The sequence below is a fragment of the Lithobates pipiens genome, unplaced genomic scaffold (assembly GCF_037356315.1).
Source record: "Lithobates pipiens isolate NorthernLeopardFrog02 unplaced genomic scaffold, aLitPip1_a1.2 Scaffold_16, whole genome shotgun sequence".
NCBI classification, from domain to species: domain Eukaryota; kingdom Metazoa; phylum Chordata; class Amphibia; order Anura; family Ranidae; genus Lithobates; species Lithobates pipiens.
The window spans coordinates 443,529,479-443,544,604 of record NW_027507748.1 but is presented as its reverse complement, the minus strand read 5'-3'; the positions used below and the strand labels follow the sequence as shown (position 1 = coordinate 443,544,604).

The window sequence follows — 15,126 nt, the reverse complement described above, 5'->3', positions numbered from 1 at the left end:
CAGAGGCAATCAAATACCATCAAAAGAAAGCTCTATTTGTGGGAAGAAAAGGACGCAAATTTTGTTTGGGTACAACATTGCATGACCGCGCAATTACCAGTTAAAGCAGCGCAGTGCCAAATTGTAAAAAGACCTCTGGTCATTGACCAGCAAAATGGTCCGGTCTGAAAGTGGTTAAAAAATTATGATTTAAATCAAGTTGATTTAAAGTGGTTGTAAACTCTCCCCCACAACTTTGTCCCATGTAAATCAGCATAAAAAACATAATGAACACTGCTTGTAGATATCTCCTTACTTGCTTAGTATTGTTGTAATCCTTTTTGTTCTTTAGAATGACATCACTGAGCATGCCCAGATCTCCCCTGATTTATGGCACACTCTCTATGTGCTTGTCTATCTGTTATCAGGACTTCCTACGGCACAACACTGAAATCCCAGGAGGCTGCATAATCACTCAGAGCTTCCTCCTACACCCCATGTGACATCACATGTAGTGTAAACCTGGCCATTACTGCAGTCTTATCAGCTGAAGATAAGATTGACACAGGCAAACCTTAAGACAATCGGCACAAGTAAATACTATGAAATAAAACAAGTCGGCTATGAACAGGGAAGCAGGGTTGCCATAGAAACGTTGTATTGAGATGGAGGCTTGGTTAACAGTACATGAAGTGCTCAATGTAAGGGCGGAAATGCACTACACTGTGGACTCAGAAAACAATACTTAAGATGGCGCTGCCTAACCCCTGGAAAGAAGTTTTTTAAAGTTTCTTTAAACAGTAAGTAATATGCGATTTGGGCTGGATTACAGTGGCTATAGACTGATAATTACTTATTATAATGGACTAAATGAGGAGAAGCATCAGAGTGGGAAAGTTTACTTCCTCTTTAAATCAAATCCGCCCTGACACTGATTACTGATTTGTGATTGCCAAAGCTGTCCCATTTTGGATCTTGCCCTTGTGCTGATTCGTAAAATTATATATTGTGTAGTATCCCTTTTTAAATTCTTTGTCACTGGTCTGCACCAAACACGCACTTCCACATTGAAATGCATTGAAAATGCAGCAAGAACGCATCAATAATGCACCCATGTTATGTTTTTGATGCAGTTTTTGAGTCACATGACCTTTGAAAAACGCACCATAAGCACAGTAAAATGGTGGTAAATTCATGCCTAAATTGCGTGCGTTTTAGGTGCCATTATAAGCACTTATTTTTTTTATTTTTTTTTTCTCTTATTGGCAAAATGCCTATAACGCCATTTTCGCCACGTCTCTACCTATAACCATTAAATTCATGGTCTGAATTTTTTTTTTTTATGCCTATTTACTTGATTGTTCCAGCATTGAATCAAATAGGTTTTCTGAGGAACAAGCTTTTTAGAGATTTGCTTTTTCGTGCCTTTAAAGTTATTATGATCAGTCTTTGCTGTTTATTAAGTATTATTGGACATTTGTTAGGAGACATTCTGAGACACTTTGCTGATCATCCTGTGAAAATGCAGTTATAGCCAAAAGAGCTTTGGCTAAGGCTCAGAGTCCCCAGTCTAGAAAATTTGAATTAACTTATTATCTTAAAAAAATAAAATAAAAAAAAAGGAACGAAAAAAAACAGTCACTTGTCATTTTGCAGTCAAGAATATTTCTGATAAATATATGCCAATGTCTAGGAAAACTGGATAATGAGTTTGTCAGTGATTTGTAAGCCACTTGATCCTCTAAGGCTCGGTTCACACAGGGGCGACTTGTCCAGGCGACTTCGCCGCCTGACAAGTAGCGCCCCGTTCTGTACTACGGAACCGTTCTAATAGGAGCGACTCGAGTCGCTCCGACTTAGAAAAAAGGTTCCTGTACTACTTTTGCGGCGACTTCGGGCGACTTGCATTGACTTCTATACAGAAGTCTTTTTGCAAGTCGCCGCTGAGGTCGCGGCAGGTCGCGGCGCTGCAAGTCGTGCCGCGTACTGTGTGAACCGAGCCTAAGCCAGGGGTCCCCAGTCCACAGCCTGTTGATGACTGGGCCACACAGCAGGAGGTAAGTGGAGACTGTGGCCCATGCAGGGCTATTGCTGGCTGCGGTCGTCGCTCACCACCTGCTGTGCGGCCGTGCCCATGTGTCCTCTCATGGCTCCACCACCCACCCGCCTTGCTGACAATGTCGTCCTATCAGCAGGGCAGGAGCATCTTCAGATCAGAATGGAGACCTCTTCCAGCCCCTGCCCTGATGATAGGACAACATCGTTGGGTAGGGGAGATGACACACGGACTGAGCACAGCGTCTGCCTTGCCAAAGGTAGGAGTCCTGCGCATGGGAGGCAGAGATTAGAATGGGGAGAGAGGAAAGGGGGATGGGCAGACTGCAGGGGCACTGAAATCATTACAGTGCAGTCATCTTTTTATATAACAGTGCAGTCCCCTTTTACATCACAGCCCCCCCATTTCATTACAGTGCCCCCATTACAGTGCAGTCCCCTTTATATCACTGTGCCCCATTAATAATGTAAAGAGGACTGCACTGTAAAGGGGCACTGTAATGTGAAGGAGAACTGAGGACACTGTTATAAAGGGGGGGCTGTGCTGTAAAGAGGGGTTGTGGTGTGAAGGGGGGCTGAGGACAGACTCTGTGAATATCTCATCCCCTGACCCGTCCACCAACCACACACACAACCAGCCATACCCCCCTTCGGTCTCAGGAAAAATTGGCTGCTATGAAACCAGTCCCTGGTGTGAAAAAGGTTGGGGATCGCTGCTAGGTTCCTGATGTAGCTAACGCAGGTATGCAACCTGCACATCAGCCTTTTTCAACCAGGGTGCCTTCTTTTTAGAATGGGGTGCCTCGAGATTGTGCAGGATTTTAAGGGGCGCCTTGACTAAGAAAAGGTTGAGAAACACTGAGCTACATAACCAAGTCTGTTAGAAAAGTGTAAGAGCAACTGCTGATAGGCTGGCTGCATATCTGCGCCGGAGTAGCATGTTCACCAGTATTCCTGTTAGCAACCAGCCCATCAGGAGCCTAGTTTACTAGCAAACAGTGGCTCCCCACTCCTACAGAAGGGGAGCTAAAGATGCAGTGGTATTGCACAGAGAGGCCTTGATCCTCCTCTTATGTACACACGACCGGACTTTTCTATGGACTTGGTACGATGGACTGGAATCCGTCGGACAATTAGATCGTGTGTGGGCTCCAGCTGACTTTTTCTTCCCAAACGTCCGGCAGACCTAGAAATAAAACTTGTTTCAAATCTTTCCGACAGAGTCTGGTTGAAAAATCCAGTCGTCTGTGTGTTAGTCTGACGGACTAACACTGATGCTAGGGCAGCTATTGGCTACTGGCTATCAACTTCTTTATTCTACATCATCGCGTTCGAATCCAGACTTTTGGAGTGATCGTGTGTGGTCAAGTCAGTTCATTTGAAAGTCCATCAGACCACAGCTGCAAAGTCCGTCAGATTGTCTGCCGGACCAAGTCCTTCAAAGTCCGGTCACGTGTACGCGTCATTAGGCTTCATGTACACAGGACATTTTTACAACCTCTCCTGAATGATTTAAAGCGGAGTTCCAATAAAGATAAAAAAAATAATTGAAAGTCAGCAGCTGCAAATGCTGCATGTGCAAGCCGCACCTGGCCGAGCAATCATCTGGGACCTGTGACGTGTCCCAGATGATTGCCGAGAGGGAGGGGGGAGAGGTGATCTACCTTCTGGAGACCGGAGCACCGGGAGGAAGTGGGAGCTGTAACCCTTTAAAAAGGGTTTCCACCCCCCCCCCCCCCCCAAAAAAAAGGGGGGGATTACCTTCCCTTAAAAGGAAAGTTCCATTTTTGGGTGGAACGCCACTTTCACTTGACAGATGGTAACCCACGTTTTAAACCGTCTGTTATGCTGCATTTAGCAGCGTTTTGGCACATTTGCATTTTAGAATCGTAGAAAAAAATATATATTTTTTTTTATTTTTAATTGGCAAAAATGAAAAACGTCTGTAAACGAAATGCGGCGTTTGGAGTTTAAATTGCCTCTAAACGCAACTTCTGAACCCATTTTTTTGCATTTAATAAAAAAAAAAAAAAAAAGCCTCTAAACGCAACTGCCTATAAACCACTATAAAGGACCCTGTGCACATGTACTGATAAGATAACAGAGGAGAGTTCAGGGGAAGTTGAAAAAAATTTCCCAACTTCTCCTAAACGTCCATTTACCAGCAGCACTGTGCATGAGGCCTAAGGTTCCCAGATGGAGATTCTGGCTTTTCCACCTCTTGGTGTGCCACAATAGGAAGCGGCTTCCTACTGTGACACATCCGCGGGCTCAATCCCAAGCCGCACTGCCTGCGTCTATAGACACAGACAACAAGGGTCAGCCCCATGCCCATTCTCTCGTCGCAGGATTTAACTGACTGCAGCAGTAACCAATGGAGCAAAGCCTGGGAAAAAAAGGAGAGAGCCGCTACAAGTGCGCCCATCACTGGATCGAGATCAGGCTCGGGTATCTATAAAAGGGAGGTTAAAGGCAGATAAACATACTGAAACATTCATATACACAAGGGGGAATGGAGAACAAATGTAGCCACCCTAGAACAGGAAGTTTGAAAATAGGAGAAACAAGCTTGCATTTGAGAGATGAAACAAATGCAGAGAATAATAGAAGGTATATTCTGCATATAGTCAGACATATTGCTTTTGTTATATAAAAGAAAAGTAAGTGGCACTTTTAAGTATGGTCATCAAGGGGGTAGTAAAGCTGTGGCTCAACCGTCTATTTTTACCACTGGACCGCACATGTGAACGAACCCAAACTGTCAAAGCTTGTAACTCTATCATGCGCAGAATTAAAGACCTGACTAGGTTCTAAAAAAAAAAAAAGATTCAGAAGTTATATCTTTCACACTCAAAATTAAAAGGCTGATGTAGGTTCCAACCTTTTTTCATGCTACCCATCTTGTTTAGTTATGCCACATATGTAGATGGAAAGGGCCCACTGCAGTGGGGTTCTACTACTTTTTTCAAATTCTTATAGCAAATATTTACTGATCCTCATCTGAATATCTTCTAAGCAACAGATGAGGAACAGCTGTGAAATCTGTGTAAGCCGACAGTATGGGAAGTTCCCTGTGGCTGACTCAATCGCTTGCAACCTTCTAGAATGCTATATAAACATGTCAGAGGCTGATTAGCAGATCCATGCAGGCACCAGCTCTGACACTGCAGAGGCTATTACAGGTATTTCCCTTGTCTTGTATCTGATCATTGTCATTGGACAGACTGTACTACATTGTGCGAAATATCCTACGACTTCAATGAGATTTAATTTTATTTGCATGACAAGTATATTGACCTGAAAATTATATAGGACTAGTTGTGCTGATCTGAATTGCTTTTTAAATATGTATTGTTTTATATGTTTTTGTAGAATAATAAATATTCCTTGTTCTATAGTTACGAATATTCAGCTAATTAGGGCTGAAACAACTAATTGATTAATCGTCAACTAATCAATTATGAAATGAATCAATTACTATTTTCATAATGGATTAATCGGCCAGTAACACAATGGGGTTAAAGTTAATCTATCTGTCTAGTCTGATGATATTTACCAGATTGACCCTCTAATAGTATATACAGTATATCTCCACTAATAGTATATATAGTATATACAGTATATCTCTCCTTTAATAGTATATACAGTATATCTCTCTTTTAATAGTATATACAGTATATCTCTCCTTTAATAGTATATACAGTACATCTCTTCTAATAGTATATACAGTACATCTCTTCTAATAGTATATACAGTATATCTCTCCTTTAATAGTATATACAGTACATCTCTTCTAATAGTATATACAGTACATCCCTTCTAATAGTATATACAGTATATAGCCTATAAAAGTATATACAGTACATCTTCAATAGTATATACAGTATATATCCTCTAATAGTATATACAGTATATATCCCCTCTAATATATACAGTATATCTCTTCTGTCTGTTATTCTCAGAGTGGATTAGATATTTTACTCCCTAACCATATAGTTGGTTATTTATATTTACCACTGCATAGAGATATTTAAGAATCAATTGCCTTTTTTAAAACTTTACATATTAACTAAATTAGACACCACACTTTTTTTTAAGGTTATTAATCGAAACAATAATCGGTCAACTAATCGATTATGAAAATAATCGTTAGTTGCAGCCCTACAGTTAATGTCTCTTTATGTAAAATGATTGCTCTCTTTTCAGAATACTCCTTTTGATTTAGCTATGAGGGATCATGAGATGACAAATTTTGTTTTTTGAAAAGATGGTTGACTTGCTACTGAATACATTAGATCTGCAATCTACATGTTCAGTTATTTCACAGTGATTTTCCAGGTTGAATTGCTGAACGTCTGACTTGATGCAAAAGCTTGCTGGGTGAAATTTCAGTTTGTTTGAACTCCTTTTGTTTTTCTTTAAAAGTGCAAAGGACGATGTTGACCTTGATGCTCTTGCTGCAGAGATAGAAGGAGCTGGATCTTCCAAGGACCAGAAAGCCAAAGGGAAAAAAAAGAAAGACAAGAAAAAGCAGGATTTTGAGTAAGTATCTCATTAACAATAGTTTTATATCAGCAAATGCACAAATCTAAACAATGCCAATGTAGTATCTTTTATTACGTTAGAATGTATTTAAACCCCTGACAGAGATATATATATATATATATATATATATATATATATATATATATATATATATATATATATATATATATATCTATTTATATATAATATAATTTTTTTTTTTTATTATTGCATTTTTTTTGTCTCACTAAGAACATTTATCCTGTTTTGTCCTGGGAAAGATAATGGGTGATCAAAAACTAGAAGAAAGATGAGGGAAATCTAATGACTGTTATCTAAAGCTAGCCAAACACTGATTGAAATTTGGCAGGGACCGGATTAATTTTAATAAGCTTGCAGGCATTCCATGTCAACAGAAGTGGATCAAATGATGGGGACATCTGTATTATTTTCTTCTTCTTTTTCTTAATAGAGGTGCACCGAATGGGTTTCTTGGTGCCGAAACTGATACCGAAAATGAAAAATACACTAGGCCAAAAACCGAAACCTATACCGAAAATGACCGATACCAAAACGTATTTAAAAAAAAAAAATGTTTATACAGGAGAGAGATGGTCAGAGACTGGGGACATGGTACAGGTACAGCCCCTGTGTCCCCAGCGCAGCCACCAGCCCCTGTGTCCCCAGTGCAGCCAGCCTCCCCATTGCAGCCAGCCTGTGCAGGGGAAGGGAGAGGAGAGCCGACACCGCCGCCTGATTGGAGCGCCGGGAACATAACTGCTTTCATTTCAGTAGCTGTGTGTTCCCCGCCGCGCGCCGTCATATACAGACCCTCCCCGTTGTCCAGGGAACTTTGATAGACCAATCCTGGGACAGGTGATCTGTCTACCAAAGTTCCCTGGACAAGGGGGAGGGGCTGTATATGATGGCATGTGGCGGGGAACACACAGCTATTGAAATAAAAGCTGTTATGTTCTCAGCGCTCTAATCAACCAGGTGGTGGCGGCTCTCCTCTCTATTTTGCACTATAGGACACCCCCATGATGGGCGGCACCAGGGGAGGGTGGCAGAGCCCCGCCCCATTTTCTGCACCATTATCTGCCATTTTTCTCTTGGCCAATATGTTTTGGCGGCCGAAATTTCGGTGAATCTCTAATTATTATATTATTATTTCTATTTTTTTTACTATTTTTTTTTTTTTAGAATTTTACATAGTAGGTTGAGTAATTATAGCTTGCTCAGGGGAAATTCAGTACCCTCCATGCACTCTGATGGGGCCTTTGTATAGGCGTCCTGTTGTGCCAGGAGGGCTCTCTATAATGGTGAAAAGGAAAGGGTAGAGAGGTCCCAAGCCACTAACAGTGTAGCAGGTTTTTATTAGTAGAAAAAGTTAAAATACAAAGCTTATGCTTATGCTTAAGCTTATGCTCACAAACATCACTGGTGTTAAGCATTGAAACAAGCTCCATGTAAGAGTCATCAGTTTAGAATCCAGTCAACATCAGAGCCACTAAAAGGGGCACAGTGGAGCCGGGGCAGGATTCCAAGCAAGCAAGTTTCTTGTGAGGGCTTGTTTGGAACTCCTCCGCTAGAACCTGTGCTTGTCGGTGTAGCTGCAGAAAGGAAATCGCTAGGCAAAACGTTTTTTCAGCAAGTTTAGCAGGTTATTGCAGAGGAACTACAGAGCTCAGAAGAACACGACTGACCTAGTTGGTGAAGGTAGATCAGCAACAAGAACATGGAACAAAGTTTTTGCCCGGAGTTCCGCTTTAAACTGTAAATTCAAAGTCCTGGGATAGGATTAAAGCAGATACAATTTTATTAGCGTGTGCTGGAGGAAAGTTTAAAAACTAGAAAAAACTAGAAAAAAGAAAAAAAAAAAAAAAAAAAGTGATTAAAAAACTGTTTATTGACACAATTATATTTAATACATTTTTTTGTAGTGAAGACGATATTTTGAAAGAGTTGGAAGCGCTGTCCATTGAAACTCAAGGAGGGAAAACCAATAAGGACTCTGTACCTAAGGTATGTTCGCTGTGAAACTATGCTGCATGCTACATTTTTTTTTTTTGTCATCCCAATACTTTTTTAGATTAAAGCGGTGTTCCGGCTAAAAAGGAAAAGCCAGAAGCTACACATACTATACCTGCTAACTTTTTTAATATTAGGCCACTTGCCTTTCCTGGAATCCAGCAATGTCGACACCCCAGCAGATGTTTCCATCAGCTGTCGGGTGCTGCTGCTGCCGCCATTGCCGATAAGGGAAACCTTGCGACTTCACAGCCGGGTCCCTACTGCACATGTGTGGAGCGCACTGCGCCCTCTTACTGGCCCTGCAGCAGGTGAAAGAGGAGTAGGGGGCCAGACTTCCGATGTACCTCACCGATGTGAGGTCAGATGGAATTGGTGACTGGGTACCTGTCAAACACGGGTACTCCCCCCCCCCCCCCCCCCCCCCTCAATGTGGCACTAGAAGGGGGCATGGGAATCGTATAAGCGTAAGTTCCTCTTTTGTGTGGAACTCCGCTTTTAAGGCAATCTTTCCTAGTAGAGTACCTGTAACATTCTGAAACTGTAGCATCTGAATGTATTTGAATATATAGCAACATGCTTTGTGCTCCCAGGCAAGTGTTTGATTAAGGGGGGATATGATCAACATGTACAAATATATAAGGGGTCCATATAGTAAACTTGGTATCGAGTTATTCACTTTACAGTCAACAAAGAGGACAAGGGGGCACTCTTTACGTCTAGAGGAAAAGAGATTTCATCTCCAAATAAGGAAAGGTTTCTTCACAGTAAAAGCTGTGAAAATATGGAATAGACTCCCTGCAGAGGTGGTTCTGGCCAGCTCAGTAGATTGCTTTAAGAAGGACCTGGATTATTTCCTAAGTGTACATAATATAACTGGGTACTAACATTTATAGGTAAAATTGATCCGGGGAAAATCCGATTACTTCTCGGGGGATCAGGAAGAATTTTTTTCCCCCGCTTTAGCAAATTGGATCATGCTCTGCTGGGGTTTTTTGCCTTCCTCTGGATCGACTGTGGGTATAGAATTGGGTATATGGGATTGTATGATATTATTATTATTTTTTGTGGTTGAACTGGATGGACTTGTGTCTTTTTTTCAACCTGACTAACTATGTAACTATGTTTTTATTTTTATTTTATTTTTTTATAAATATTAAGCAGTAATTATATAAACCAACACTGGGGGGAATTGTGCTAAATGCATTTCCTTGAACCACCCATGTCCTTACTTAAGGTGGCCCTCCGTCTATATACCTAGCTTTTATTACACCTGGTATGGTTGTTAAGACCTCATGCCTGAATACCAGTCAGGAGGGCCTGTTTTGATGTTACAACTCAGTCATTCTGCCCGTGTCTGCTCAGCTGAGTTCTCATTTGCAACCAAAAAATAATAATTAAAGCCACCAACTCTGGTATGGAGTTTCTCCGGAAAGTGTACAGGTCATACACTTGAACAGATGATCAGTCACATTTGTAGTTCAATTTTCTTTAGTTACTGTATCAGAGGTCATCTCTTCTGGTCATTAGACCAAGAGTTCTTGATGATATGATCTACAAGTGCTATGCAGATGAACTGACAGTGTGACTGTCTTGAGAGTATAGTAAGGGCTAGTGTGTTTTATACTGTAAATCAGGGATATGCAATTAGCAGACCTCCAGCTGTTGCAGAACTACGATTCCCATGAGGCATAGCAAGACTCTTAGAGCCACAAGCATGACAGCTAGAGGCAGAGGCATGATGGGACTTGTAGTTTAGCAACAGCTGGAGGTCCACTAATTGCATATCAATGCTGTAGATCATAGGACAAATATACATATTGCACACATTGTAAGCAAGATAGATCATTTTATAATGAGGACAGAAAAGTCCTTTCTTCGTTTTATAAGTGAGGGGTGTAATTTATACTAGACTCTTGGAATGCATGTGTGTGCGTATTTTAAAGATTCCATTCTATATATGCTAACTGAAACTGCATGTTAGAGCTCATGCCTCCATCCCCCTCCAAACTGTAGGTTGAGACCCACAATTATTAGGTTTGACCTTCATCAACAGTTGTATCACAAATCATCTGTGTTGATATACACGGATGGCAAATATTGTAAATACCACGTTGTCTCTTTTGGCTTTTCTGTTTATGGTTGGAATATTGAAGATTATCTCTTCATGGTGCTGCATGGAGAGCTGCAAACTATTTTTATGATTGTTTTCCAACAATTTTAAAGAATAAGTTCATCTTTTATAACGTGTTACATGTTAAACCTCTATTAAAATCAGCAACCCCGTTGTAATAGCAGGTGGGGGACTTTCTCTCTGAACCCGCTGTCACAATTTAAAAAGGGCCCCTCTCCTCGGCCGCATCATTTATTCACTGAGTTTGTGAATGAGAAAACTTCAACTACTGTCAACCATTTTGGCTGACTGTAGAGTTCTCAGTGAACTATGAGGGCTCCGGTGAGCGCTGTTGTAGTTCATTTATTCTTCCTGCCATTCAGTAACTGTCTGCCTGTATGAGGCACAGGCAGACAGCGTCACTGATAAGTCTGCAGGAGCGTGACACTACATCCACCAACTACTGATTGGTGCAATGCTTTACCGGCTCCCGGCTCCTAAAATAAAAAAATATAATAAATGCACATTTTTTACCTGCAAGGTAAACTTATCCTTTAATGTGAATCTGATGCTAAAATCAAAATGCCCATAAAAGGGTTTTTGCCAAAGAAGATAGTATTGCTTAATCACCCTTGTTTCTGAATGCCGCTGTAATGTAGAGAATTTTCTGAAGTTAGTTCACAAACCCAAACTTCCCAAGTGCTGATCTCCTGGTCCCCTACAGCACTTGGTTGTTCCTCCCACCAACCCCTATACCACTACAGGACGCAGCTGTGTATAGAGGTCTGAGGAGTGAATCATTTAGTGGTGAAGGGACTCGGGACAATTATATTTTGCATTGCAAATAAAACACTCTATTATATTTTTTGTGAGGAACTCCTATCGGCATTTTCATTTTATCAACAGTTGCTTCAGATATTTTTGATATGTGCAGCACTAAAAATTTTGGTTTGTTTTTCTAGGAGGCAGAGACTGAAGATTTTGACGCTTTCCCCTCAAAGGACAAGAAAAAGAAAGCAGGCCAGAAAGCCAAGCGAGCCAGTTTTGAGGACAATGATGATGAAAATAGTGATGATATGGAAAGCAAAAATACAAAGCCCAAAAGATCAGAAAAAAACATCAAAAATCTCTCAGATAGTGATGATGATAACGATGATGAAAGCTTTAATAAGACATCTAAGAAAGGCAAAGGCAGAAATGAGGCCACTAATAGAAAAGGGCGCATTGAAGAAGAAGCTATGGATCGTGGTAAGGAGAAAGCAGACATCCCCGGGGATAGCGATGAAGATTCAGATGAGTTCAGTCAGGGTAAGAAAGGCAAAAAGAAAGAACAGAAGCCCAAGCCTGCCACTAAAGTAGAAAGTGAGGAGGAAGAGGGGGATTTTAAAATGAAGACCGCAGCGCAAAAAAAGGCTGAAAAGAAGGAACGTGATCGTAAGAAAAAAGAGGAGGAAAGGGCCAAGCAGAGGAAACAAAAGGAGAAAGATGAAACCGAGGGTGTTAAGAAAGAACCTGTAAAGGCTGAGGTTCCTGACAACAAGCCAGATGAGGTGGCAGCTCCCCAGAAGGACAAAAAAGCAGTAGCAGAAGAAGAGGCAGCAGCTGACATGGACGAAGGTAAAGGTGGTTTGCATGCCTTGTGTTGGATATGTATTGCAACATATTGCAATGTTTTTTTCCATTCTGTTGGCTTCCAGTTAAGGTTAAGCACAAAACTAAGCAATGCATTTGTTTTTTTAGATGATGATGGTGATAAAAAGAAAAAGGACAAAAAGAAGAAGAAGGGTGAAAAGGAAGAAAAACCAAAAGATAAGAAAAAGAAGGGTCCTAGTTTGGCCGTTGTGAAGTCTATGCAGGAAGCTCTGGCTAAACTGAAAGAAGAGGAGGAGAGGCTTAAGAGAGAAGAGGAGGAGAGAATTAAAAGACTAGAAGAGCTGGAAGCCAAGCGCCTTGAAGAGGTACTCAGAATGTAATTTGTGACACATTGTATATAGCAGATTGGCTTTTTTTGTTGCAGAAACTTTTTTTTACTAGAAAGAAAAAGGGCTGTTGTTGTGGCTCCACATCTGAGGATATTGCTAGCATTTTGCCAAGTGCTCACATTCCAGAGCGTTCAAAACTCATTGGTCTTTGGGTTCTGTAAATAGAAAGTTTATTGTATGTGCTGGCAACCAATAGGGGGCAGAATAGTGCTATGTTGCTGGCTGCCCAGGCTCTATTGCTGCTGCTGAAGCTGGAGGGATCTATTGTTGATGGTGGGTTAAGTGTGGTGGATGTCTATTGTTGCTGCTGGAGGGATCAATTGTTGCTGATGTGGGAATCTATGGTTGCTGCTGGGGGAATTATGGTTTCTGCTGGTGGGAGAAATCTGGAATCAATTGTGGGGAATAATTTTTTTTCTGCCAGGGGAAGGTCTATACAATTTACTTTTATTCACTACATGGGGTGGTGCTGGGTGGTAGGTACGGGTGATGCTCAGAGGTAGTAACGGATGGAGAGAAGTTTTGTTGTCTACCAACAATGTTACTGGGCATCAATAAATGAATGACAGTTGGTCTAAAAGCTTTCTTCAAGACTATAAAAAATAAATATAAATATTGCTTTATAAGTGAAGGTTAACCCATTGCCAACACCTCCCAATGATCCTTTAACTGGACCTTAAAAAAGGCATATTCCACCTTTTAAAAAAAAATAAAAAATAACTATAGCAGTAATGAAAAAAATTAAAAATGTGCATTTTATTTACATTTGCTCCTCCAAAGCATTTCAGCCGCAACCAATGGATTGCAGGTGCGATGCGTAGGCTCTTCTAGACTATTCTTCCAGCTCCAGGTCTGTACTGAGCTGGTTGGAGTAGTGTTGGTGGTTGATGGTCTGTACCAAGGAGCTGGAGGAAGTACCAATGAGTACCAATGACTGAGTTTGGTGAAATCGGTGCACTTTTGCTCCATTGAAAACTACAAGTCCCTCTACTGTAGTGAATGGAACCACAGCCATCTGTGCCAAATTCAGTATTAAACAGAAGTATTGAAGAAGAAACCTGCGATTCAGGTAAGTTGATTGTGGTATTCCTGATCCTGTGGTTTACCATCCCATGGGCTGCAAAATAAATGTTCACAGCTTGGTCAGTGTGTTGTGAGCATGCTTTCGGCACACAACAGCTGAGCCTCTATGAACACACATATGTCACAGCAAGGTGGGCATTTAAGCGGAACTAAACCCATCGATTTTTAACAATTGAAAAAAAAAAAAACCTTTATATGCCGGGATAGCTGACTGTCACTGCACCAAACTATCAAACCATCAAATGGTTGTAGTCATAACTGATCACATGTGCAGCATAATGGCAGTTGGAAATAAAACAGAGGTTGACATGGCAGCTTCCTTGGCTAAAAAGTGTAGGAGGGTTTAGTCTTGCTTGAAGACCCACCTGCAGTTCTGCCGTAAATATGTGCTACACTGGGGGAAATAGTTTACTGACAGCCTGTAAGTGGAGGTTAACTGTTGCTGAAGTAAGAATATATAAAGTGGTTGTAACCTTACAAAATGATTCACTTCGAGCCCCTCCCTTTTATCCAGCCATAACGCACCGTGTAAGTGTTTGTTGAAAACAAAGCCTCTAAATACCCTTTTTCAGATATCTTCACGCCAGTCATGTGACTCCTGGCCGCTCTCCTATTCCGATCTATGGGCTACAGCGAGAGAGTCTGAGATCTCCCTCTGACCTCAGCCAGGGAGGACACATAGCAGCCAGCACGGCGGTCCAGCCCCTCCCGCTTTAGCCCTTAGATGGGGAGGAGAGTGGTCGGAAGTCACGTTACCAGCCTGAAGATACCTGAAAAAAGGTATTTGGTGGTTTTGTTTTCAACAAACGCTTACACAGTGTGTTATGGCTGGATAAAAGAGAGCGGTTGGCAGTGACATTTTTTAAAGTTTACTTTACTACTGTGGGAGATGATTACTGTGGTCCGCACACCAAGAGGGACACAGGAACAGGCAGGATCAACCTGTTTCTTTACAGCTTAGAGAGGGACAGGTTAGATCAGTGTTTCTCAACTCCGGTCCGCAAGGCGCCCCAGTAGGTCATGTTTTCAGGATTGCCCTCCGATGAAACGGCTGTGGTAATTACTAAGGCAGTAAAACTGATCAAATCACCTGTGCAAAATAATGGAAAGCCTGAAAACGTGACCTGTTGGGTAGCCTTGAGGACGAGAATTGAGAAACACTGGGTTAGACAGCACAAGCACCTTGCTGTTTAACCTGCTATAAGGGAACAGGATATCTTTTATCATTGCTGCACTAAGCACTACGAGAAATACAATTTGATTCCTTGCAATTTTTGTCAGGAACGACTGGAGCAAGAAAGGAAAGAAAAGAAGAAGCAGAAAGAGAAGGAAAGAAAAGAGCGGTTAAAAAAAGAAGGG

The 15,126-nt window shown here is 41.4% G+C and overlaps 1 protein-coding gene across 1 annotated transcript in view; it reads left to right on the top strand.

Annotated features, from left to right (window-relative positions):
- Positions 1 to 15,126, top strand: part of EIF5B (eukaryotic translation initiation factor 5B) — a gene marked incomplete in the record, with an annotated part of 92,846 nt that overhangs the window by 20,671 nt on the left and 57,049 nt on the right. The window contains 5 exon segments of the mRNA XM_077482719.1: positions 6,460 to 6,576; positions 8,502 to 8,583; positions 11,665 to 12,319; positions 12,443 to 12,660; positions 15,049 to 15,126. Coding sequence (XP_077338845.1) covers positions 6,460 to 6,576; positions 8,502 to 8,583; positions 11,665 to 12,319; positions 12,443 to 12,660; positions 15,049 to 15,126 — 1,150 coding nt within the window.